The sequence below is a fragment of the Haemorhous mexicanus genome, chromosome Z (genome assembly GCF_027477595.1).
Source record: "Haemorhous mexicanus isolate bHaeMex1 chromosome Z, bHaeMex1.pri, whole genome shotgun sequence".
Lineage (NCBI taxonomy): Eukaryota > Metazoa > Chordata > Aves > Passeriformes > Fringillidae > Haemorhous > Haemorhous mexicanus.
The window spans coordinates 80606811-80632182 of NC_082381.1; the positions used below are offsets into that span (position 1 = coordinate 80606811).

The 25372-nt window shown below is 39.4% G+C and overlaps 1 protein-coding gene across 3 annotated transcripts in view; it reads right to left on the minus strand.

Annotated features, from left to right (window-relative positions):
• Positions 1-25372, minus strand: part of UNC13B (unc-13 homolog B) — a 208002-nt gene that overhangs the window by 142791 nt on the left and 39839 nt on the right. For 2 of the 3 annotated variants that reach the window (XM_059837152.1, XM_059837151.1), the window contains exons 6-8: positions 23974-24044; positions 20792-20849; positions 3063-3285 (exon numbers count right to left, since the gene is read on the minus strand). In XM_059837152.1, the coding sequence (XP_059693135.1) occupies positions 3063-3285; positions 20792-20849; positions 23974-24044 (352 nt within the window). The remainder of the gene's footprint in view (positions 1-3062; positions 3286-20791; positions 20850-23973; positions 24045-25372) is intronic. The other variant, XM_059837153.1, reaches the window with a different exon arrangement.

Sequence of the window (25372 nt, forward strand, 5' to 3'; positions counted from 1 at the left end):
TTATATACACAGTTTAGAACACTTATTAAACTTCTTGCACACTATTTTAAGCCAGTAAGTGAAATAATTTTCTTTCAGAAGATTCCCAGGGCCACCATAATTACTGGATCAAGCCCTTCCAGGACTCAGCTGAAAGCAATGGGTGCTACATGAATGTCTGAAGAGCCATTATCTGTAAATGCTGAACCAAAAAAATTGACTAATTTAGGCATAAAGAAAATTACTTTTCTTTCTAATCTTTTAAAACTTATTTTCTTTTTTCCTTTTCCTGTTGTATGTATTTCCTCTGCTCTTTTACAAAGCATCCCTTTTATTAGAAATAATGATGAGAAATCAAACACAATAGAGGAGAGAAAGACTTCAGCCTAGCGTTTAACTACTACAGATCTAAAAAACAGCTGAGGCAAACAGTGAGTATCAGCTGAAATGTACCACAAGAACACTTCAAAGCAGCAACACTGGGGAGACAGGCAGAGAGGTGCAGAGAGGGTAATCCACTCATCTCATAGATCTAAAGACTCAGATATGGACTCGCATGGTGGAATCTACACTATCATACTGAGTAAGACTAGGGAGGTATGGAGGACAAACAGTTAAAGAAAATGAGCATTGCAAAGAAAAGTTAGTGCTTAAACAAAAAAAAAAACAAAACAAACCAACAAATAAACCAAACCAACAAACAAAAAGCCAAACAAAAAACAAACCAAACCCCAAACAAACAAACAAAAAAACCTCACAAACCAAAACTGAGGGAAAGATGTCTGCTCTTCCGAAGCCAAACTGGCTGCTGGCAGCAAAACACACTCCAAGGACACATAACAATATTGCCTGTCATCCTTAGGAGAGGTTGGAAGAAAATACATTACTTCAATCAAAGGAATATGATCACGTGTAACAGCTAATAAAGAGAGGCAGAACTTTTTCATCCAAACCCAAATATTGTAAGAAAAAAACCAAAGTGCTAGAACAGACAGTTTCAACTGAGGCATTTTGGCACTGACAACCTTCTGCACAGTTCAAGACAGGTTTCAGCAGGTTCTTGTCTGGTTCTTCTGGGTCTGCCCAGGAGAGCCTCCTACAAGCCCTCATTTTCACAGCAACCATCAGCTGCAGTCTGCCAGGAACACTGATTTAATCAGGTGACTGCCTGGCACACAGCACTGAGAACTGCTAAGAACAAGAGTCAAATACAATTTGTTCCTGCAATACTCAGCTACAACTTTGTTTTGAAAATATTTCAGATCTACCCACATGCTTCTTTTCAGTCAGCTTGTTAGAAATACCTTTCTGGTAAGTAAGAAAATCCCACATAGCCTCTTTGGAAAGCTTATTTGCATATTTTATTTTATAAGATTAAGTATGTAGCAAAGAATCTTGTTGGGCATGTGGAAATGCACAAGGGGACAGGAATGCTCAGATCACCATTGAGGATCTGCATTTTTGGACTGAAAGTAATTTTAGACCATAGCAAACTACAAAGCTCATGGTTTTCAAGTAAATTTTATCAGTTCAAATCCTTTCACATCAATACCTTAAAGAAATCAGGAAAAAAAAAAGAAATATATTCCAGCTTGGTATTCTCTAAAAATTCAAACGAGCAGTGGTTCTTTGGAAGGTCTTAAAAAACCCCTCTATCTTTTAGATACAGATAGAAATTCACATATGCACTGACTCCAAGCAAAGTAAGTCATGAAAAAAGACCTGCATTGTCAACACCACTCCAAGAAATCACACAACTCCAAAAATACACCGCCAGCATTGGCTTCCCCTGACTGGGGGTCCAACAGCACTGTTTCAGCTCAGCTCTTCAGAAACAAAAAGCCTCAGTTCATCTTCTCACTTAGATCTTCGGCAATTTTACCAGTGCAAGCCAGCAGCACAGACTCACATGGGAAAGGGAATAACTTCCTTATATATAAGACATTTAATGAACTAGGAATAGAGCACTAGGAATGACACATCACACTGCAGTAAATGCATTTTGTTGGCACATTTGCTTCTATTCTTGAAACCTCAGTAACAGTAACAATATTAGATGTTACCACTAAACTTCACCCTTTACCTTAATGATCATACATCAAGAAAGGCAAAACTTAGCCTTAGCTACCCAAGACAATAACTGTATTTAGGCTCAGACTTCAGAAAACAAGAACATTTGTACCAAGGGAGATAAGGTTGAAAAAATCAGTTATAATACAAATAAAACTCTGCACCTCTAAATGTGATAGTGCTTAAGTAGCTGTCTCTTCCTTCCTCACCAAAGGCAGAAGTAGCAGCTTAGCCTGTTCTACAGCACCACTCTTAGCAAACTGACCAAAATTAGCAGCACTGTCCAAAATCTTCTGCTTTCACCTTGCATGACTAGCTCTAGCTCACAACCATTGATCCTGGTAAGCTAGTGCTGCAACGCTCAATACTTCAACAAGTTAAAAACACTTGTGAAACTACTGATTTATGGTAAAAAAAAAAAAAAAAATTCAGAGCAAACAAACTATCTTTCATACAGCTGAAAGTAAATCTAAAGAAAAAGCACACCATTCAACAGTGTTATATGGTAACAGGAACAGAAGGAAAAAAACCCCAACAACTAATCTGTTACAGATTTTCTTCTTGAATACATTGTTTTGGCAGATCTAATAGAACTGGAGCTAATCCAGAAGAGAAAATAAATTTGCACCAAGAAAGAAGCTCCCAATAGGGTAACTCTGCTAGAATGTGTTTCACTGGCTTGAGAGGCACGCCTATGCCATGGTACCAGAACAAGCAACTACTCTAGCCTTCAGAGAGTAAGGGGAAAGTACAACCAAGAGCAAATGACCTGAAGTTGATTGAGCATATCTGCTAAAGGTAACTCCCTAAACTACCAGATCTGGTGTAACACATACCCTCATGGGTTTTTCCTGGTTCACAGCAGAATCCCAGGATCAACAACACATCTAACACCTTCCTACCAGAAGACTTTTAGAGCCCTTGATCTGCCCTCCCCTGCCAGCTCGGTACCTTCATGGTCTGCAGTGGAAAAACAACAGGGAAAGGAGAGCTACCCATAAGACAGCACTCACCTGGCGGCCACATGCTCCCGATAATCCAGATCATAATTGTGGAGGGAATCAGCACAGGAATCCCGCAGGACTCCCTGCTGCTGCAGGCGAGCCGGGCCCGTGAACTGGTGCACGGAGGCGTTGGGCTGCACGGTGCTGTGGTACGGAGGGGGGACACTGCTGCTCGTCTCGCTGCGGTAGTCGCTGTCCCGGTCATCCACGGCACTGTCAGCATCTTCAAAGGCTAAGAGACAAAAGCAGTTTAAGGGCACAGCTCTCTCAAATTGCCTTGCTGGGACAGTGGAGCCTGTTTAGTTTTGGAAGAATGATCAAAAAACCACTATTTCTGCTGTTGCTGTATTTCCATCTGGGAGCTGGCTATAACCTCCAGGTCTCTCAAGTGTGCACCAAGAACTGCAGTGATTAGATCCACACCCTCCTTTCCCCCTTCCTATTAATGTTTGTCTTTCCTTAATCATTACAAATAGGCGGATAAGGACATCTTTACTTAAAACAAAACACCCCCCCCCCAACAAAAAAATAACCAAACAACAACAAAAAACCCCAGCACCCAAAATTTCAGGTACTCTGCAGCTGCCAAAATAAACCTTAAGATATTCGAAAAGACAAAAAAAAACCACAAACAAAACCGCACTTTGTGGAAAGGAGCTCTTTCTGAAACCTTTTCAGCCTTTAAGCTGTAATACTGTCCTTTCTTCTCAGCATTCCTAACCAGAACTTTGTGGTTCTGGATTTTTTTAATGCTTCTTTTTGGAAGTATTAGTTTAAGTTAAAAGAAATTAATGGAAAGTACTCAGTAGGAAAATCAGAAAGAGAGAGAACTGGAGAACTGGGAGAGCAGTTCTGCCTATAAACAATTACACATTACACTACTTCTTATAGGGGGAAATTGCTACATTTAACACATAAAGGTAAATTTACTTAAGCACGGTACTTAACACTAACAATAACCTTCACAAATGAAAAAGCTCCTTTCCAGTGAGTCCCTCTCCCTGGAGAAACACTTCTGCTTGGTAATCCTTCAGGAAAGGAGAATGACAAGTTATGGTGAGGTAAGGTATGAAAAACATACGGCTGTGTGTGGCTGTGCAGGATGCAGGGTTATCTTTGCAAGCTTAAAGTGAAATACACACACCATAAGGCCGTGGAGTGCACCATTAACATGCTTGAAACAAAAGAAAATAAGGATCAGCCATTATTCATTCTTTCTGCCATCAAGTCTGTCTGAAAAGGACAATCAAATTAAAGCCCCCTCTGGTAGGCTATCCAGTGGTGTGTGTCCTACACAGTCATTCAACACGAGGCTGAACAATAAAGTGAAAGTGCTCTTTATATGCCAAATCCTTAAAGAACCCTGCATTCAAATGCTGAAATTCCAAGCAGAGGGAATGCAGCATCAGGGAACCCCATTTTCTTCCATGGGTGCTTCCCTTAACTCAATTTCTATTTTTTTTTAATCTGAGGTAAAATTTGTTCTTGGTGATCTTTTCAGTTCCTTCACAACATAGTAAGATTAGCACTCTGAAGTGGGTGGAAGAAGAGACAAGAATAGCAGCAGTAAACATCTGCAAAATATGGGCCACTTGAAAAAGCCCTGCTCTACACTCTTAAGTGGAACCAATTCAATTTGATTGTCCACACCAAAAATGGAGTTAAGCCTCCTGCCTTTTAGTACTTTAAATGCTGCAGGGCTCTTGTCAGTCTCTAGTCAATTGAATAGAAATGAGTATCAATCATATGCTGCTGTATTCAGCTTTATGAAAAGCAGAGTGTCCATCAATTTTATCCCAGCTCAGTGCTTAGGAAAAATATTCAATATTTGCTACACAGAAATGCTTCCATATGCCAAACCCCACTGAGGAGCACCAAACTTCCAGCCTGTGGAGCAAAGGCTGATCTATTTGTCAATCACAAGGCTTACATTGACCTCACAAGAATAACAAGCTATTACTCAGCTGAGCAATGTCATTGTTATTGCTCAACACTTGAGCCTTTGCCATCTAATGAACAATAATTACTTCTACTGGACAGAAAACACACTGCTCCAAAGAAGTCTTTTAATACCTCACTTTGCTGCTCAACTAATTTCTTCGTCCTATCAGATGTAACTGTCATTTAAGGTAAAGCCCAAGTAATTCTGGTACAATGGAAAGTTCTTCAGCTGTGGCTCCATAATCATCAGAGCACTTGAAGAGGCTGAAGGCCTCTGAGATACAGGTTTAAGATCTGGTAAAAGTCACCAGACCAACAGCTTTAGGGATAAACAATTTAGCAAGTCTCAAATGTATAACAAAAAATACAAACCAGTAGTAAAATTATTTGGGTGAAAAAAGCTGAATTCAGTGACTCACGAATACTGGGAGTTATGTTTATTAGGAAGCAGAACACTACTTTTATGGGTCAGCAACTCTGACCAGCCGACAGGCTCAGAGAATTCCAAATGAATCTGACTGTTGCAGAAGCACTATCTGGATTTGTTCACCAGTCATCGCATCTCACCTCTGCACTTTCACACGAAGATTTCTGACATAAACCACAGCATCTCTAGGCAACATCCCAAAGTAGCTGATTAGCATAAATGTTAATCAAACACTTAGAGCATATACGTTTATAAAAGCTAACACCAGAATTTCTCAGAGTTCTTACTGAAGCAGGAAGTCTCTCTGAGGTCATGACACAAAATGCCTCCCCAAGGGATGTTTAAAGGATGCAAGGCTCCATGAGGCAGGAACATGTTTTTTCTCTGATGTATGCCCCATGAACCTAACAGCATCCACAGATGTTAATACCAGACAGAAATCTTCAATTCATAAATAAGAGTGAACTCAAAAAACTCTTAGTCATGCTGAACTGCAACGACCCTATGAGCACTCTCACTTTATTTAAAAGAAATGTTCTCAAACAAAGACATTGCTCAGCCTGATCAGAAGCATTAAAACCATACGTGGCTTACAGCACACATTTCCTTTGGAAGAAAGTGTTTTCTGAAATGCCAACATATAATGATGATCCCATTCATTAACATATTGACGCTTAAATTTTAATTAAGAGACTGACAAGAACTTGCAGAAGTGGCTTTGCGGATGCAGCGCCCCTTCAAATGGAGGCATTACAGCCCATGTTTCAGCAAAATATGCCTCATTACATATATGGTGCAATAAATTCAAGTAGTTTTCTTCAAACAGGTGATAAAACAAGTCTTCTATAAGCTAAGTTGGAGCTTAGCCTTAGTCTTGGAGATCAGTAAAATTGGTAACAAGACACATAACAATAAACATAAAAAGACAGTAATTTTTTTACCCCAGTTTGAGAAATTTCACATATACCAAAGAGCTGTCAAGGGATGAAAATTGTTTCTTTGTGACTGGACCTACTGCGTAGAGAGCTGTGGGTAAGGCTGAAGGGCAGGACAGAAGCATGCTGTTCATGTTTCATTACTGAATATTCATGCATATAGGGAGCGTAAGAAGAAAATCCATTGGGGCAGTCACAACACACAGTAGGATTTCACAGAATGGGGAAAACCAAGGAAGGAGATACCTTCTGTGACTGTTATTCCTCTCCCTAACTCCTACCCCCAGAAGTTATGAGTGTGGCAGGGTAGAACACATACAGCTTTTAATATCTTGACCTCAAAAACACTTTGACAGTTCTGCTACGCCAGCTCAACTAGGCTGCTTCAGCCTCTGGCAGCTTTCTTTAAATCAAACTTCAGGACAGGAAGGAAAGATAGCAGCAAAATTATTAGAGGTGGCTGGATGAATGCACTTGAAGAAGTGATTTCGCTTGGTTTAAGGTCCCAAGGTGGAGCAGGAGCTCCTCTAAAAACATACTTGGTTGAAATTGCCTCCTGCTTTTCTATCACAGTGTGTCATCAGCCCCTGGGAGCTGATGTCCAGTCCCTCAAGCTTAGTTATCCTCTGCAAACTTGAGCAAAATCTTGGATAAAAGCAAAATCCTCATTAGTTCTCCAAAACAAGCACTGAGCTTTTCACAGCTTTTGTCTAGTTTAATAATGGTAGAAGAAAATAAAGTGTACTAACTGAAGGAATAACTTCCAGGTCACAAAAAGTCTCTGCCAGCTCTACACCATGGGCCTTGCAATTAATTCACCTTCCCCTCCCGTCATCCACTTAAACTTCTTTTCATCATAGGAGCCAACAGCTTCTTTCCTTAAGTCTCAGATCCCACTGCACCATCATCTACTGAACCACTGGTCACTTCTGACAAATACACTTTCTAAAATATTATAACAAAATGGTTACTAGCAGAAAGAGAACTACTGAAGTAAGAAGGAAGGAAAAAAATCTCAAAAGGACATAAGGCTGACTTTTGAGGCTCTTCTCTATCTTTTTTATGCTAAAACTGCCTAGATTTTGAGAAATTATTTAAATTGAACTTTCCAGGTCATTAGTTCATTTGTATTGCCCTCACAGCTTAAAAATACACTAGAAATTTGCATATTTTAAGACAGTATGTTTGCAATACTAAGTCTCCAGTTTAAGAGCTTTCATAATCCTGTTTTTCTCACTTGAAAATACTCTGTTGCTGAAACATTCATCAGCCACGAACAAAACTGACAGGCTGAAGTGCAAAGACTCCCTTGAACATCTACCCTACTTCTTCAAGCCTTTCCCTTTCCTAAAATGAAACTAGGTCAGCAGTACAAGATGCCTCTTTCCTAAAGCACCCTCTGCCCAACTAACAAGGGTCTGGGCTACAGCACTCTGCTTGCATGAAGCTCTAAGCAGAAAAAAATCTTCCAGCTACCAATACACTGTTTCTGCTGGTTCCTTCTCAGCTGCTTTTTAAACATTACAATTAGAAGCGTGTTTTTCATTATATTGTCAAGCTAATGGAGTTCACTTGGAAACATGACATTGCCCCAAGGCTGACTGTAAGGATGCTAAAATGATTTCAAAGAGGACAGCACCGCAAGGAAGAAGGGGAGGGAGGGACGGAGGGACCCTCATGAATACAAGTACCTTTTAAAGCAAAACCACCACACACTGACTCTCCAGATAAATAGGAGAAATAAATGTACACAGCCCTCCTAGACTTCTCATTGACTAATGCCTAAACACTGAATTTCCCCTCCAAATACCCACAAATGGAAAATAAAGCTGTTTAGGACACTAGTCCTTCTTACATTAGTGTCAAAAAGTTGATTAGTTACCTCTCAGTTATCCTACCACACCTCCAAGAATAAACAATTGCGACATTCAGCACTGACAGCACAAGCGAGTTGGTCAACACTGACAATGCACAAAGAACTTATGTTTGATCAAAGACAGGAGAACAAGGAGGACAAAAAATGTTGTGGGAGAAGAAATGGGAAGTCACTAGTGGAAGACTTCTCGAATGCAGAACAGGTCCGTATCTGAAATGCACTGTAACATTAGCTGGGCATTAGGCTTAGAAGCAGTAAGAGCATCCTCTCCAAACTCTGCTATGTCAAAAATGGAATAGCATGAAGCAGAATCTTTGCCCTGCTGGAGGCAGCCACTGTGATCTTTCTTTTCACGCTCCCCTAAGCAACACTGGCGTTCTTGTCTCATACACAGGGAACAAACACCTTTGTTTTAAGACTGAAAGATCAACCCTTGCATGTTCTATAGACTATGGAAGCCACACGCTGTATCTTGAGCTTCTGCTCAACCTTGCCTGTTAGTATCTGCAGCACTTTCAGAAAGTGAAGGCACATTTTCTAGAACAAAGAACAAAAATTTTGCAGCGTAACGAGAAGTTAACACACCAATCTCTAGGTGTGGCATCAGCTCTACAGAACACAGACAGCTGCAGTATCTGAGTTTTTCCTGTCTAAGGCTGGTCAGCACTAGTGAAAGCAAAGCCCTGCAACTTCTGCCACGATACTTGCCCCACTGAGGTTGAACATAACACAATACCTACAACCTCACTGGTGTGTAACAGTCATTTCTTCTTTCAGATTTGTTCCTATTTTTACTATTTGGAATGTATCTCCACCATATCACATCTTAGTAAGACAATGACTACAGTTTTTCCATTATTTCAAAAACTGATTTGGGCTTACAAAGGTATGAAGACAACATAAAAGACACACACAAGTAAAAACTAGAATCACCTTTATATGACAAGAATAATAGTCCAATTATGCCATCATGTCCTCAAATTCCAGTAGAAGGCACAAACAACTCATATAAAACATGATCAAAACAAAGCTAAAAAGTGAAAAAATGGACAGCCATCCATCCACACAAATATGAAGACTAAGTGAAAGTAAAAGAAAATACAACGGAACAGTCTTTCTATATGCATGAATATTTCCACTTTTCCTTGTACTGGAGCATGCTGCATCACTATACGATCAGAAAGCTTGCAAGAAATCAAACTGTTACGTACTCAGCTGCTCTCCCCATCCGAAATAACTCCAGTTGCCTGCATGTAACACAAATGGCAGAAAAGAATAGGAATGGAAAAAGAAAGCTTAGAAAAAACAAACCACAAGCAAACTTTTCATGTATTTAAAACTCCATATAGATTGTGAGCTTGAAAATTTAAGGGATCTTTTTCTTTATAAATACAACATTAAGTTTATGTCGGGGCTTGTGCCTCATGTCCAGTTTGTTTATAAGACATTCTGAAAACCGAGATCATTATAAACTCTTGGAATTGATAAGCAATCATGCATTAATTGAGACAAGTAGACAAAATACTTATCAATCAACCTAGCAAGAGCAGTCAAACACTGTTATTCCCTAGCGTATTCAAATGTCTCAGAAACCAGAGCCCATTTTAGAGCAGTATCTGATTCCAGGCTAAACTCTGCAAATCAAGTGCCAAAAGTCACTTCACATTTCCATTTCTGCCCCCTTTCCAGAACAAAGTTAACCCAGTGATAAGCATCACTTCAATAATAACAGCATGAAAAACTGTGTGCATGCAAACAATGTGAAGCAAAGAGTACTTTGTTAGGCAGATATACACACTTGTAAAAAGCTTAAAGGCTCTCATGACATTCTAAAGGAAACATGAATTTAATCCTGCAACAGTAAGCAAACCTTTCCCTGTTAAAATTGAAGGAGACAACAAATTCATGCTAAAGCTGCACAGGAGGTTCATAAGACAATAAAGTTTTTCCTTATCAATACCCATGTTGACAACATGGGTATTGATAAGGAAAATAGATCATACTCAGTACCATGGATTCAACCAACTAGTACATACAGCCCTCAAATCACTTCAGAACCATGCACACAACTTGCAACTCCAAGAAATGCTTCAGAACCAGCATTTCTAGAAGACAGTGTAAAAAACACTTGAAAAATTTACATTTACAGGAGTGTTGATGTGAAAAGTGCAGCTGACAATAAACAAATTCATCACAGGTAGAGACAGAAAACAAGCAAAAGCTTTCTGTCCTAGCTACCATCTCTAGCTACCAGCCAGGCACACAGGTGCATCAGAGCTATAACCAGGTCTACAAAGCAACACAGTCCGTCAGATGCACATCAGTACTTCAAGGTCCCTGGATTAGGCTCTGACAAACACACATGTGGTGCTTTGCACAGACACAGGCACAGTCACAGGCATTGCTCAGGTTCAAGTGGCACTTTTATATCTGGTAGAATTTCAAAGGTAGGCCATTACCTTCTGGTTCCTATAGTAGTAGTCAGGAACAACAACAAAAAAAAAGGCAACACATGTATGTTTGGTCATTAAAGGAAGCAGTCCTAACTAAGTGGAACAAATTGAATGACAATTTTTATGGTGCTGACTTAGAAAGAAGCACTGGTATAATGCTGAACACATGCAGTTACCACAAGGTTATAGAACATTTATTCCTCGGCTGGGTACAGAAATTCTTGTTTACTGGATTTAACAACAGAAGAGAACCCAAGTCCATCAAGTCAAGCACCAACAATCTACAGCCGGAGACAAGACAAACACCACTCAGCAGCAAGAGTGAAAATGCAGCTGAGCCAGGTGCGCTGGTGAGATGAAGATGTATCCAAATGCATGAGAAACCTGCCAGGATCCACCTAACACTGTTTGCATGATCCTGACCACAGGGCCATCACCTCTAGCTTGTTTTTCACAACAAAAAAAACCTAAATACCAGGTATGACAGAGGTCTGAGTGTTATTTCAGGGAGGAAGGAGAAGAAAAAGAGGAATGCAAAACGAAGCTGGCAAAGAAAAGAGAAGTAAAAGACACACCAAAGAAATGAAAAGGGGAGACAACCAGGAGAAAGGGCATGGAAACCAAAGGCAGAGAGGGCATAGACAGTAGAGAGGGACATAGGAACAGGGACTGAGGAAAGAGGGAGATGTTGACAGAGCCCTGCACTGTGCTTTGATTTGCTGTAACCAAGAGTTCCCATGAAAGACAATTTCCTATTAATGTAGAAGTTGAACAACAGCTTACGTGTATCTCATTCCTGAAAATCTTAAGACACTAACACATGTAACAACCCCAGCAAATCCTTTCATCAAAATGTCTGTATCTCAAGTGAACAGTAAGAGGCAAAGGAAGGAAAATTCAAATATTAGCAGCTTGTATTACTATCAAAGATCCAGAAAAATTCTGTAGTGACACAGCATTATTGCAGTCAGGCTACATGCTAGTGAAATGCATGTCATTATTCACAAATGAATGCACATGCAAAATCCCAGCGCAACTGGGGAAGAAACACCAGACGATAACTATAAATTTCCAAAGCCAGTACACAGATCAGAAAATCCACAGAGGAAATGGAGCTTATCTGTCCTCCAGGTTTGACAAAGATAAAAATCCCAGACTGCCAGCCTCTGCACAAACCACTGTACTCAATCTGCATGGAGGGAATGAGTGATCTCTGAAACCAGCTGAGAATGTTCCTAACCACTATCTCCCTGACAGAAAAAGGCCTGATGATTGGCACAACACTACTCATCGTTTGAAACTGCAACAAGGAGAAAACCACCAAGAGCTAATACAACCCTCATGGATACAAGGTCTGTCCTTGGAGGAGAAGCATTACAATCGTTCACAGATAAAAAAGTCCTCAAGCTGACAGTGATGACCTTGAGCCAGCTACTTACCTGTCCACCTCACTGCTACCAAGTTCCTTATGAACAGCATGAAAATCCTACAGACTTTCCACACCCAAGGCAAATAGCAGCCAATGCCAAGCAAGGCAGGGCAAGGAGAGGAGCAGCTGATCATAGACAGCAGCTCATCACCCTGCACATTCTATTGAGAAGCTGGGTTTTGCTGACCAGGCTATGCTACAACTATAGACTGGGGAAAGTAATGCTGCAGAAGCACAGAGAAAGAGATGCAATAACAGAGAGTAAGGGATTTTCAGTCAGAAGCTCAAAACTCCGCTTTTGTTTGTTTTTACTAACACCCCCTTCACTTTAGTGTCTAACATTTTGGAAAAAAATGAATTTATTAAAGATTCAACACATATGCTGCTTCATTTAAGATTCAGGAGCTAACAGTATACATCTCAGTCCTTCAGCATAATCACAGAAGACCTGGGTTGACAGTCTTGATATTTTGAAGGCTAATGAAAACAGAATTTCTTTTTAGCCTTTTCAAGTTGTTTTTCTGCTTCATAAAAGAAATATGCATAACCATGATTTGTTAAGAAAACATCCCTTTCAGATCACCTTTGTAACAAATTTAAACCTGTGCAAACTCAAACTAAAAACACCAAGAAGTCCAGACAGATAGAAAACGGGAAGTTGTAATTCCAAAACCATCCAAGAACATACAGCAACAATGGAATACATGATACAGACAAGTCAGACTAGTCATTCCATGCGTTCAAAAACACCAACAGTGTGTGTCTTGGTTATCACATTATTTTGTATCTGTAAGTTTCAGTACTCAAAAAATAAGGTTTCATATAAACCTCCAATTAAGGAATAAGCAATGCAAGCAGCCTGGTGCCTTGGAAGCTAAAACATTTTTATCATTAACACATTTTATAAAGCACATCTAAGTTCCCACTGTTAGTTGAATATAACATATGCTTGTTCTGTGCCTCAGTTATGCAACCATTCAAGGAGGAACTCCTCCTCCCCACTTCACACTGTCAAGCCTGGATCAGCAGGGACACTGTAAAAAAGCAGAATATTCCAAGTTTTTAATGCCACCTAATTTGACTGCCTGTGTGCCATTTTGTTTCATTTCTGTTTACAAGCCTCTGAGATTGGTTGGGACCTACTATCCCTCTCAGAACATTAGCATTTGCTGCTGACCACTGCTTATACTCATGCTGGTGAATCATTCAATCCCCCTGTTATGTCCCATGTTTGGCACAAAGAGAAATCATCTAAGTAAGTTTATAAAAGCAAACTAAACTGACGATAGTTCTGATAAAGTACCATTTGCAGAATGTTCTGGTCAGTTCTTTTATCCGTGCTTTAAAAAATCTCCTTTTTCCATGGCTAATACCCTCAACATAGTGTGAACAGATCTCAGATTCCACAAAAATCTACATTCTTCCAGTGTTCAATGTACTTCTCAAAACTAAACGGGTGGTATTTTAGCGGAATGAGCTTCTAAAATAGAATACATACATTGAATAGCTTTTTAGAAGTCAAGTTTTCAGTAAGCACAATGCCAAAGAAGGTTTTATAACAAGTACCACCATTTCCAGCTCAGTTTTGGAACAAGGGCTAAGGCCTCTGCATAAAAGGAGATAAGAAAGCACAAGAGGCAAATGAGCTAGAACGATCTGACAGAGACAAGAACAGCTACTGGAGCATGACACTGGAATGCTCTCCTTGCTCCCCAGTTCACCACATTCAGCTTACGCTGAAATTTTTGAGTATTTTATTTCACTAAACAAGATGGCCCTTCTGGCCACCTTTATGTTGGCTAAACAAAATCAGATTGAGACCTGAGAATTTAAGCAGAGCTCGCATCTACATCAAATCATCCAGTGTACAGTGTACGCACTAAGTTATTACAAACTTGTGCATCTCATCAGTGACCACAGCAAAAAAAGGCAGAATGACAACTAATTTTACTTCAATGGAAAATTGTAACATTTGTACCACTGCACTGACACCTAATGCAGTTGCCTTGTCTTACAAATTTCCAGGCTACCAAGTCACACACTATTTGGCAAAAAGATTTAAACACTGTTACAGTCAAGATTTATATACCCCTTCCTGAGATACAATTTTGGACTATAGCTGATCCCCTAACACGACATACATGCATAATAGCATAGAGGAATTTAATCTACAGCAGCAGAGATAAAAGATTTGGTGCCTTTTTTTCTTCTGACTTTTAATCTTGGACTTCAGGTGCAAGCCTCACTGCTGGAGGACACATATTTATGGCTGGTGCATAAAGTTGGGGAATCATTTTTCTACCAGTTTAAAATCTTTAACTTTCAAATAGTTTATATTTCACTGTCATAGCAAAATTCAATCTGATTTGCTCCTATTGCTATGATATTAAATGATGACTAATACAGTTTAAAGTCCTTAAAAAACTGTACTAGAAAAAAAGCAAGCTTTCATAAAGAGCACTAGAAAAATTATGAAAGCTAGAGTGTTTAAATGAATATTTGCTTTGTCTGATCACTGCTTATAGAGACACTTGACAGTACTGGCAGTATTCAACATTTCAGTATGAACTTTACATTTGAGGTTTATTTAAAAGTAAAACTTTATTTCCTTGTCACCACCTTTCAAAATGCAGCCCATACTCTAGGAAAACAACTAAAAAACCATATTTAGAGAATCAGCAGCAAAATCAAAGCCCTAGAGTTCTCTAGAGTTCAGCAGTACATCAAACTTTGTTACTGTATAATCTCCTAATATAACTAGTATTTTTATTTTTAAATTCCATATGCTGAGTACTCTTCCTTAGACATATCCTGTCCTGAAGTAGCAGCTTCATCCTAAAATTGCAGGCAGATATTTTAGAGTAAAACCTTGAATCTGTGTTCCTTTCAGCAGATCTATCACGCCTTCAGACAGCCCAGAGAGTGAGTGCCACAAAGCCACAGGAAAACAAATATCCCAGAGGGGATTTATCCTAAGCAAAGGGAAACAGGAGCTGCCAGTATCCCAGAAGCAGAGAGGCCAAGGATCTAGCTTTCCCAGCCCACCAGTAAACTACCACCAAAAAACTCATACAAAGGTTTCCCTTGTATGGACTAAAACTGTTTTTCCCTGGCCTAGCTTAAATAAATAAATAAATAAAGCCATTAATGTATGCTGTTTTGAATTACACTTACACTGAACAGTCTTTTGAGTTGTAACTGCACTGCAACCAGAAGTTCCACTCCTACTAGAGCACAGCTATACAATGAAAGTGCAACACGATATTCAGGGTCACCTACCCTTGAGAAGGCTAAAATAACCATTATTATGATTACTTTACCCTTCCCAAACTGGTGTGAACTAGAGATGCTGTAGGTGGCTGCTGACCTCTGTTGTTTAAGTGCAGAATCAGGCTGGTAAGCACAAAAAACCAGCAAGAATCTTGATGTATAGCACCTTTACAACAAAGAGGGCAGTGTCGCCTCCCAGCATTCTCAATGCTGCCTGACCCTCCACTGTCACAGATCATGCACCTCTTTGAACAATCAGGACTGGCATGTTCTGGGCCTCTTTAAGCGTTTGGATGCTGCCTGGCCTTGAGAGACTGGTAGAGCAGATCACTTTTTTAATATACTATTACCAAAGAAGAAAAGAAGCTAATTCTCTGCTATTTGCTGAGACAGGGTCATTTACCCCACAGCAGGGCTGGATACCCCCAGCCCAGTGTCACATTAATGGCAGCAGAAAATGCTGCACCCACAGTACAGCACAAATATAAAATCAGTGTTTGGGGGCTTGCTGAGGAGTAAGGGGCAGGAAAGTCAATCATCTGGCTGTTAAGCAGACAAAACTCAACAGTGCCATGGGAAGCATCATCATCTCAGCATTAGAGTGAGACTGTTAGGGGGAATGAATAAGCCTTCCCAATGTACCAGTGGAATTTGAGCTCCCAAAAAGAAAACCAGTGAGCATCAGGAATGAAACCTCTCAGTCAGCCTTTGTGGTACTTTGAAATAGCACTGCATGCAGAGGAATTAGAAGAATTTTGCAAAACCAGATTTCTTCAAGTATCAGTGCTAAGAAGGGTCACCACAACAAACTGATCTGGCATTAAATAGCCCCCATTCCTAAAATACGTATAAAACATTTTGCCAGATTTTAAGTAGATAAAAAGCTGCTTATGTATCTAAAACAACTGCAGCATTTTTTTTCCTGCATGCATGTGCACACACACATGTTCCAAAGAGCATTAAGAGACGCAATCTTGATTTTTTCTCTCTCATCTTATGGCAGACCAAGCACAGGCTGACTTTGATTCTTTCTACTGGTAAAAGAGTATATGAGAAGCCATTGCTTCTTTTGTTGCCAGTACCAACCTACTGCTGGTATCTATCCAGAGCCAAGCAAAATTTTTACCTTCTTCTGATAAAAAAGAAGCACAACAAAACCTACAATAAAACACACACACACATACACAGAAAAAAAACAAAACACCACGCACACACACAAAAACACAAAACCCCCTAAATAAAGAAAATCCAAAGCAAATGTATTTAAAAAAACCCAAACCATCCAATCAAACAACAAAAAAACCCCAAAATATAACAAAAACCAAACAACCCCTCCCAAAAACAAAACAAAAACAAACAAACCAAAAAACCCACAAAAACAATGCCACCAAAACAAAACAAAAACCAAAAAAATAAACCACAACAAAACATCAACACCCACCCCAGCTCTGGTAACCAGGATTTCACAGAGCAAAGGACTAAAGGAAATGGAAAAAAACACTGAAGCAGAAAAGGGACTATAAGTGACACTTAGGTTATCTTTCCTGAGAATTACACTGAACAAACTTTATCTCCTCCAGATTTCTGAACTCCCTGACAAATGGTGTAGGGCAGTATTTACAGCAGCTGATATTAACCAAGTCTGCCAAATTGATTCTGCAAAGATGCAGAGTATCTTTCTCATCCCAATTTGCACTGAAACTCATCCAAGTCAGAGCTGCATTTAAAATACTCACAGTGTGACTCACTTTTGGATTATAATGGACTTCTGTGTGTCCAGAAATTATCTTGAGCTTGCAAGGAAAAGATTTCTGTAACTCCTCACAATAAGTAACTTAGAGCTTATTGACTCAATGCCAAAGTAATCAAATAATATGTTTTCAATCGGCATAATTTAAAATTAATTTCCACACAACAAAACCTTGCTGTCTTTTCAACTTATATTTAATTTCAGGCTGTGGGTAAAAGCCAATATGGGGATGTTACAGTTTTCTAACAATGACATTTCAAAACATTAATAATTATGACTACATTTAATAGAAAGGCAAACAAAACTTATGCATGGACACTCCAGTGCTCTATTTATTGCTTGAGATCACTGAAAGCGAAATCAGTTGGAAGCATGTGATCTTTCTGGGGCAGGAGGAATACATAGGGACACACAGCAGTTGGGAGTTAAAAATGAAACAGTTAACTGTAATGAAGGAAAGAGGCAAAAGTGCCAAAATCAGCAGGGCCTACAAAAGACTGCAAATGCAACAGAACCACCTGCCTCATTTAAGAATAGGTAGGAAGCCCAAATCCCACATTACCTCAGAAATTATGGGTCACAGTCTTCTAAGAACAAAACAGCATTTGGGACTGTGAAAGGGAGCCTGAAAGCTCAACAATCTCTGGAAACATTCGAGCTCCCAATGTGGGCTGAGATTTCCCATGGCACCATGCCAAGGCAGCAGCCCATACATGCCCAGGAACAAAAACCCACCCTCAGAGCAGAGGCTGGCTTTCAGATGGGGCCACTTCTCTCACATCCTGCTCCATCCTTCTCCCCGCCTCTACTCAGGGGAGATAACTGAACAAGCTACATCCCTGCAGGAAGGGGGAGACCACCGCAAGAAAATCTGGTTTTGAAAAGGTAAAAGATGTGTGGGAAGTACAGATGCAGAAGAGGGCAGAAGTGTAATCTAATTTTAACATGCAAGGACATGTATCTTCCTAATTAGTGAACCTGATCATGCCTGCTGGAGTAGGACTTTCTCTAGCTAGAACAAGGACATCAAAATGGTCTTCTGAGAGCAGGCAGAATGGCTAAGCAGGACACCAGTGGCATATGCAGTTATGTACAATTATTTTTTAAGTGCAAGCTATGTGAAATGTTTTGCAGAATTTTGTTCTATAGTGCCTCAGATTTTAAGATAATTTTGTGGTTTTTGAAGGATTGGGAAAACATTCTGGTGGAGTAAAACCTACTCACACTGAGCATGTTTTTTTCCTTCTACTAAATAAATGCTTAGTTCACTGCCCTGCTCCAAACAGTAACCATACCTCATCTGGCACATAGAGATGATGAAAATGAAAAATGATGTGGTGGAAAATTGGATGAGCCTGAAAAGTGTTCTTGAGCATGTTTTTATTTTATCTAAAAATATACCTACCAATTACTTACCCACATGGTAAGTAAGAACATTCCATATTGAACACATTTTAGTGTGGTAAAGGACACCCACCCTGCTCCTGTGTAAAAAAGGTTGAGCTCCCGTGTCACATGCAAAGGTCAGGTCAGCTTTCAACAGAGATACAATCTGGGCATGTTCTGTGTTAAACTCTTGAGTCTCAAAGGACTGTGCTGTATTGAGGCAAGCTGACAACTCTTATACACAAGTTGATGCAGGCAGAGTTCATTTTTCAAAAGTACCTCTATATTAAATGTCTATTTTGTATTTTTTCCATGTAAATAGATTTTCATAGACATCAAATACTTGCAGGCAGTAAACAATCCAAAGTACATGCAGTGCCATCAGCTTTATTGAAAATTCTTAAATACATTAACAACAGACTGCTATGAAATGTTTAACATCCATTCTAATGAGTGTTTTAATCCCATGAATGATTGTATTAATTCCTATGTGACATTAACTGTTCAAACCACAAGGCCTTCAACTGAATATTGCAAAAGGTCACTTTCCAGCAAGATGCAGGCTGTTAACAGGCAGCACAACAAGGGTGGCCATAGTGCTGCTTCTCATTGTGTCTGTCTGCAAGAGCCCAGCTGGTTCTCCAGGGGAGAAACCAGCTACAGGGGGATGTAAAAGCACCCTGATGTGGGAACAAGTGCAGCTATTTTCCCCACACAGAAGCATTCCCTCTAATTTACCCATACATCTCAATACTTGGGAGATTCAATCAAATCAGTCTCCCTCAAACAAAAGGAAAGCCCAGGGCACAGAGCCAGGACAATAATTTCAGCAAATAACACATTCATTTCTTGGACACTTCATACAGCAGGCAGTTTTTCTTTGACTTTTTGACAGTACGGGTTCTTCTGATTCTGATGATTTAATCAAATATTAGTTTCTCCCAAAATGTTTCTTATTTACGGGCTTAACAAACCAACTGTACCCTTCTGAACACTTAAAAAAACAAAACAAAACGCACTAAAAAAAAAAAGCCCAAAGCAGAACAACAGCATAACAACAACAAAAACCCCAAAACAACAAGAAACAAACAAAACAAAAAACCCCCAAACAAACAAAAAAACACCCTACCAACAAAAAAAACACCCTACCAAACAAAAAACCTCTGCTTTATTCTTAATATACTTTTTTTTTCTCCCGAAAGGGAGGACACAAAGTGTTACCTAGAATGAACTAGAATGAAGGTATTACTGGAATACTTCGATATAGAGTTCTACATGTTCCAGCTACACAGCACAATCAGGTTTCGTAGCCAATTCTTTAATGTCTAGAGTTGTTGAAGATACTTTAAAGATAACATAACAATAGTACACAGAGAAATTAATTCTACTCAAAAAAAGGTAAACAGTAATTAGCATTTCCTAATATTATCAGTTTTGAGGAGATCCTATAATCAGCCTAATGGATAAACAGCCTGCAATGTATAATATGCATATCTTAAAGGATTTGAAGTAGAGGATAAAAGATTTGTTTAAATTATGGAGCTTGAATTCTATTAATGTTGTTGCCAAAAGTAAATAAGACATTCACAAGAGACATCACTGAGCTTTCATCTATTTTATGTTAAAAGCAGTGTTTCAGAAATCTAATTTTGCAGATCATCAGATACAGTAAGTGCTGTATTAGTTTTCCATCCATGTTTTCAGAAGCATAAAAAATGCAAGACAAGACAAGCAGAAATTAGTAAAAATATTTTTTCCATCCATCAACGCAGCATTGAAAAGTAATATTGAAGAAATTAGACATCAAGTACACAAACCTCTGGTGCATTTTAAAAGGCTACCAGTAGTACTTGTCTCCACCTATTTTCTGCCTCTTAAAATTTCATTAAACAGTAATAAAAATTATATTTAACAAAGGAAGTTTTAGCAGAACATAGCCTAATACAGTCAAATGAAAAAACACAGCATTTTCTTAGTGGTATAAATATTACACAGGTCTGACAATCTTAGTGACTTTGAACAAATTTTCTTTTCCTATTGCACACAAGGACAACAGCAAGTGCAAGACTCAATGCCTGATTTAACTTCCTGGCATCAGAGGCTGCAGAGCAATATTTTGAGGAGCACAGCTTTTCATAACTGCACAGAAATTGAAGTACTTCTAATACGAAAATGTTGGTCAGATGCACCATCACTTGACATGTAACCACAAAACGAAATCAAGTACATTGGAAGAGGAAAAAATATTGAGAAGAAACAAGTCTGACTTACAACACTGGGAGGCAGCACTCGGCAATGGTTTCTTCTGGACTTCCTCCTGAAAGGGATACTAAAGGAAGGAAAGAAAAAAATAGGAAGGCATATAGAGAGATAAGAAAGCAAGTGGTAACTTTATGACAGCATGCCACATGTAAGAAAAAATATCCCTGGTATTATCAAAACACAGTATCTATAAGCATAATATCTCCATAATACATTCTCCATGATATCTGTATTTTAACACAGTCCCAGAAGTGTCCTCTTTTTTCATGCCAAAATCAAGTTACAAAATGCACTTCTGTTTAAGGTGAAGTGCATTATTTTAGAATAAGCACAGGCCCTATTAACAATTCTGAGACCTTCAGTTAGACATTGAAAAGACTTGGCTCTCCACACCACAATGCTAGTGTGATAGGGAGCTCCAATCTGGGAATAAGCCTGTTTACATTTACACATTCCACCACAGCCTCAGCAGTTCAAATCTCATATGGGCTCACAGCAAATCCGGAGTAGTAGATGGCAGCAGAAAGGTAATTATGTGCCTGGCAAGGCAAGAACACATTTGCCCAGCCAACACTTGCAAACTCTTCTGTGATCTACTTCACATTCAAAGTGAAAAATTTTTTATCTCATTTAATACTAAATTAGAGAACATAGAGATATTTCAATTAGCCAGCTTTGACTTTTTACAAAGCTGTTTGTTACAGCATCAAAGCGTTCCCTAGGGGAATGCCAGTGGTTTTATTTTGTTATTCTCTTCTATCTTCTATTACATAAAGATATGAGAAAATTAGGACTATTGACCAAAATAATGAGAACAGTATTTGTTAGGAAAAAAAGATCTGACAACAAAGGAAGTGGCAAACTTAGCAAGCTGGTGCTGCAGCCTGTGCAAAACACAGCCACTCGACAGTCTCTCCTTGGATTTGGTAGGGATTAATGACCAGTTCTGTGCATGGAAGGTGACAACGTGCAGACTTCAGACTTCCGCGGTTATCTTTCAATCTGTGCTATTTAAAATGCACAAGGGATCCTGAAAGGTGGTTAGTCTTATCATCAGCAAACTGCCAACCCACTGAGTTAATCAGGACTGTGAAAACAAGAACTGCCGGATCTCACAGCACTGACTGGCTGACAAAGTGGTGAAAGGAAGTCTGCTGATGAGCAATTGCAGTAGCACAGGACAGCAGTGGGTTCTGAATTATTATCCTCAGAGATCACAGAATGGCAGCAGTTTGGTCTTTTTAAGGCATCAGCCCGATGGCTATCAAGAGTCCCAAAATTAAAACGGAATATTAAGTGTTTGTAGGAAGAGAGGCTGGAAAGCCTAAGCCTTTCTATGACACTACCTGAACTCCACATGAACCTGCTTCTTCAATACTCCTCTGCAGCTTTCGTCTGCTCATTCATTATCTCAAACAGAGATAGGTGCACTTAAAACAAAGTAGACAAAGGCACAAAGTTGTCTTGTGCTAAAAAACACTGCACAGACCAGGATTCCACAGCCCAAAAGGTGAGGTCTGTGAAGCTGAGTGGCAGGGACTGAATGCATGAGGATCAGTCATTTAATTTTTCAAACATACCTGCCTCCAGCTGGTTTCTCAAACACTGGGTTTGTTTGCTCAGAGCAATTAAGATATTTCTTCAGGCAATGCACAATTAAGGTGCTGAATTCCTTTGTAAAAACATAACTGACCTGGGTGCATTTAAAGGGCAACCGGCATCCAGAAAAGAGAAATCCATTGAGTGATATTCAACACAAGGATACTGCCTCTGGCTCTGGAAGTTCCTGAGCTACAAGTCACTGCCACTTAGGGGAATATGCAAGGAAGATCTCATCCCCATTCTGGATGGCTGGCAAATGTGGAGAACTACAGAAGAACCATCTGAGGTCAGGCCCTGCACAAGTTTTTTTCTCCCTAGTCAAAGGGAACATCCATAATAAATCTGAAATTGCTAGGTCACAAATACAGACACATTACTTCATTACTGGTATTTGATAACAGCATGTAAGTTAGCAAGCAGATGTGTGGCACTGCAGGGAAAGGGGAGACTCAGCTCAGGATGTCTTTCAGCACATACCAGCTCAGTGAAGCACTAGAGGGCACCTGTGCCTCGCTGAAGTACCTGAACTGCTGCTCCAGCCCACAGGAGCGGGGAGGCACAGCAGCATCACTGACAAAACAACTGACAGAGATTTGGCTTTTCATCGATTCTTAGAGGCTTTCAAACTTCTAGGAAGGCAGGAGAGGCTGCCCTAAATTCTTTAAGTTTTTACCCATCCGAATATTGGTCTGTCCTCAGTCAAAAATAAAATCTACCTTACCTCCTTCATCTGCGCAATAAACCAAATCACCCACTTAATAAACAGAAAAGAATAGATGAAGGATCCCAGAACAAAAATCTCCTGAAGTCATTGCATTGGCAGAGTATTTTGCAAGTTATCTTGCTATTGAAAGACACCTGCCAAAAAGGCTTCACCAGCACCATACTCTTACTCAATGACGTTCACATCAACACATGAGTATTGGGGTTTTCCATATACTTAATTTCTAGTACAGGCATTAACATGTTAAATCTTATTCTGCAAAGAGTATGGACTGCAAACAAAATTTCAGTCATCCAACAGTCTCTCTTAGAAATAAAAAAAGTAACCTCTATTTCATAGCTGCTTAGCAAAGTACACACCAGAGCCAGGGAACCATAAAGCCATAGCTATGACTTATTCTAATACAAGATGCACATAAACTGAGCCATTAACAACTGCATTAGGACAAAAGCCAACACTCCAACAGTCCTCAGGTCAAATAAAGATTCATTATCTTGCTTTGTTATCTTCAAAGAAACAGTCAACTGCAAAAAAAGTCCTTTTTGACTTGATTTCACAAAAAGAACCTACCACAGCCTGTCAAAAATGGTTTCACTGTCTGCTCAGGTAAAGCACAGTGTCGCCCTTCCTATGAACATATTTGCATCAACAAAACATTATTCAAGCACTTCCAGCATGCAGAAAAATATTCCCCTCCTTAACACTAAACAATATACTTGAGAAAAGAGTTCTGTAAGCAGTTCATGGAACACATGTAAATTATCAACATTCAGTATTTACCCTAATCACAGGGATCTAATACAAAGAAAAAAAGCTAGTTATAAGACATTCAGGGCTACAATATTCTTTTAATTTAGATATTTACCTCATCATCTCCCAGTGAATTTATTTGTTCTAATTTTCTGGTCCAGTATCTGGCCTCTTCTTCAGGGATATCTAAGTCAAAAGAGTAAGTCACACCACCTTGTTAACCAGGCAACTTTGCATTCATTACCATTACTATTAAAGATCACACACAAAAAACCCACATGTGATTTTTAAGAAAAAGGACTCAGATGGAAAATAAACATTGTAAATAGCAGCACACTTCAAGGGCTTACCTGCTTTCTTGTTTAAAGGTGATTAACCAAATGCACACTTACACAAAGGTAGGAAAGAGAAAGACAGACTAGTTCACATTAATTCAAGTATTAGCTAGATGCAAGCTAATATGCTTTCAAGAATTAGCATTTCACAACAGCCAAGTGTATTTTAATACACTTGCTTATGTTTGATAACACGTAAAAAGAGCATGTTCTGGAGGCTTTTTATAATCCCAGCAGCACAAGGGCTGCCTTTGAATAGCATATCTTATGCACACAAAAAACACCTCCTGGTGTAACACAAATTAGGTACCAAAAAATAAATGATCTCTTATTTCTTTGCCAGCAATAAGCCAAATACTTTGAGGGAATAAACAGTGTTATAGGCAGTCATATTCACATGAAAGCGTATTCTTACTTTTACGCCACACTGCAGATTCATTGTGAAATGAAGCACATTTTCATGTTCGAGAAGAGCTACCAAGCTGACAGCAAGTAGCAAGCATTATCACTTTTATTGTGATAACTATTTTCGATTTCACACCCTGAAGTATATACTGTCCTAATGGAACACTGACTTCTGCCACTCAGAATTTCGCCTTTCAAAGCACATGCTCAGAGATGCAGACAACCCGCTGTGAAAAGCTTAACACAAAATTATTTAGGGATGGAGTGGTGTGAAAACATTGGAAAAGAAAAAAAAAATTGGTTTGGTTTGGTTTTTTTCTAGACACTCAACATCCCTGAATGTAGCAACTTCTGAAATCTGGCTATTTATGGCCTGAAACTGCACCACTGCAGAAGCTTCAAAGCTCACAGAGGAAGGAAATGGAGAGAGTCCTCCAGATAAAAACAGCACCACCCCGGCAAGCTGTCAGGAAGAGAGTGCTATACCAGTTCAGCTGGGTTTCCCATCTCCTGTAACTCTTTACACTTTCAGGTAGCCTCAAAAAGAGCCAGTAAGTTTGCTTCCTTGCAATGAACTGTACTCCATGGACACCATCACAAAGATATGCTAAGTTGTGCACTGGCAAGAATGGGAGAAGCAGGACAAAGTGACCTCCTGCTGAAAAGGTCATTCCAAAAGTTACATCCACTTTCACTCCTCACAGAAAAAAATAAGAAGATTTATTGGCAGGTGAGCATTCTACTGGAACCCACAAGGCTTTCAGAAAGGACCAA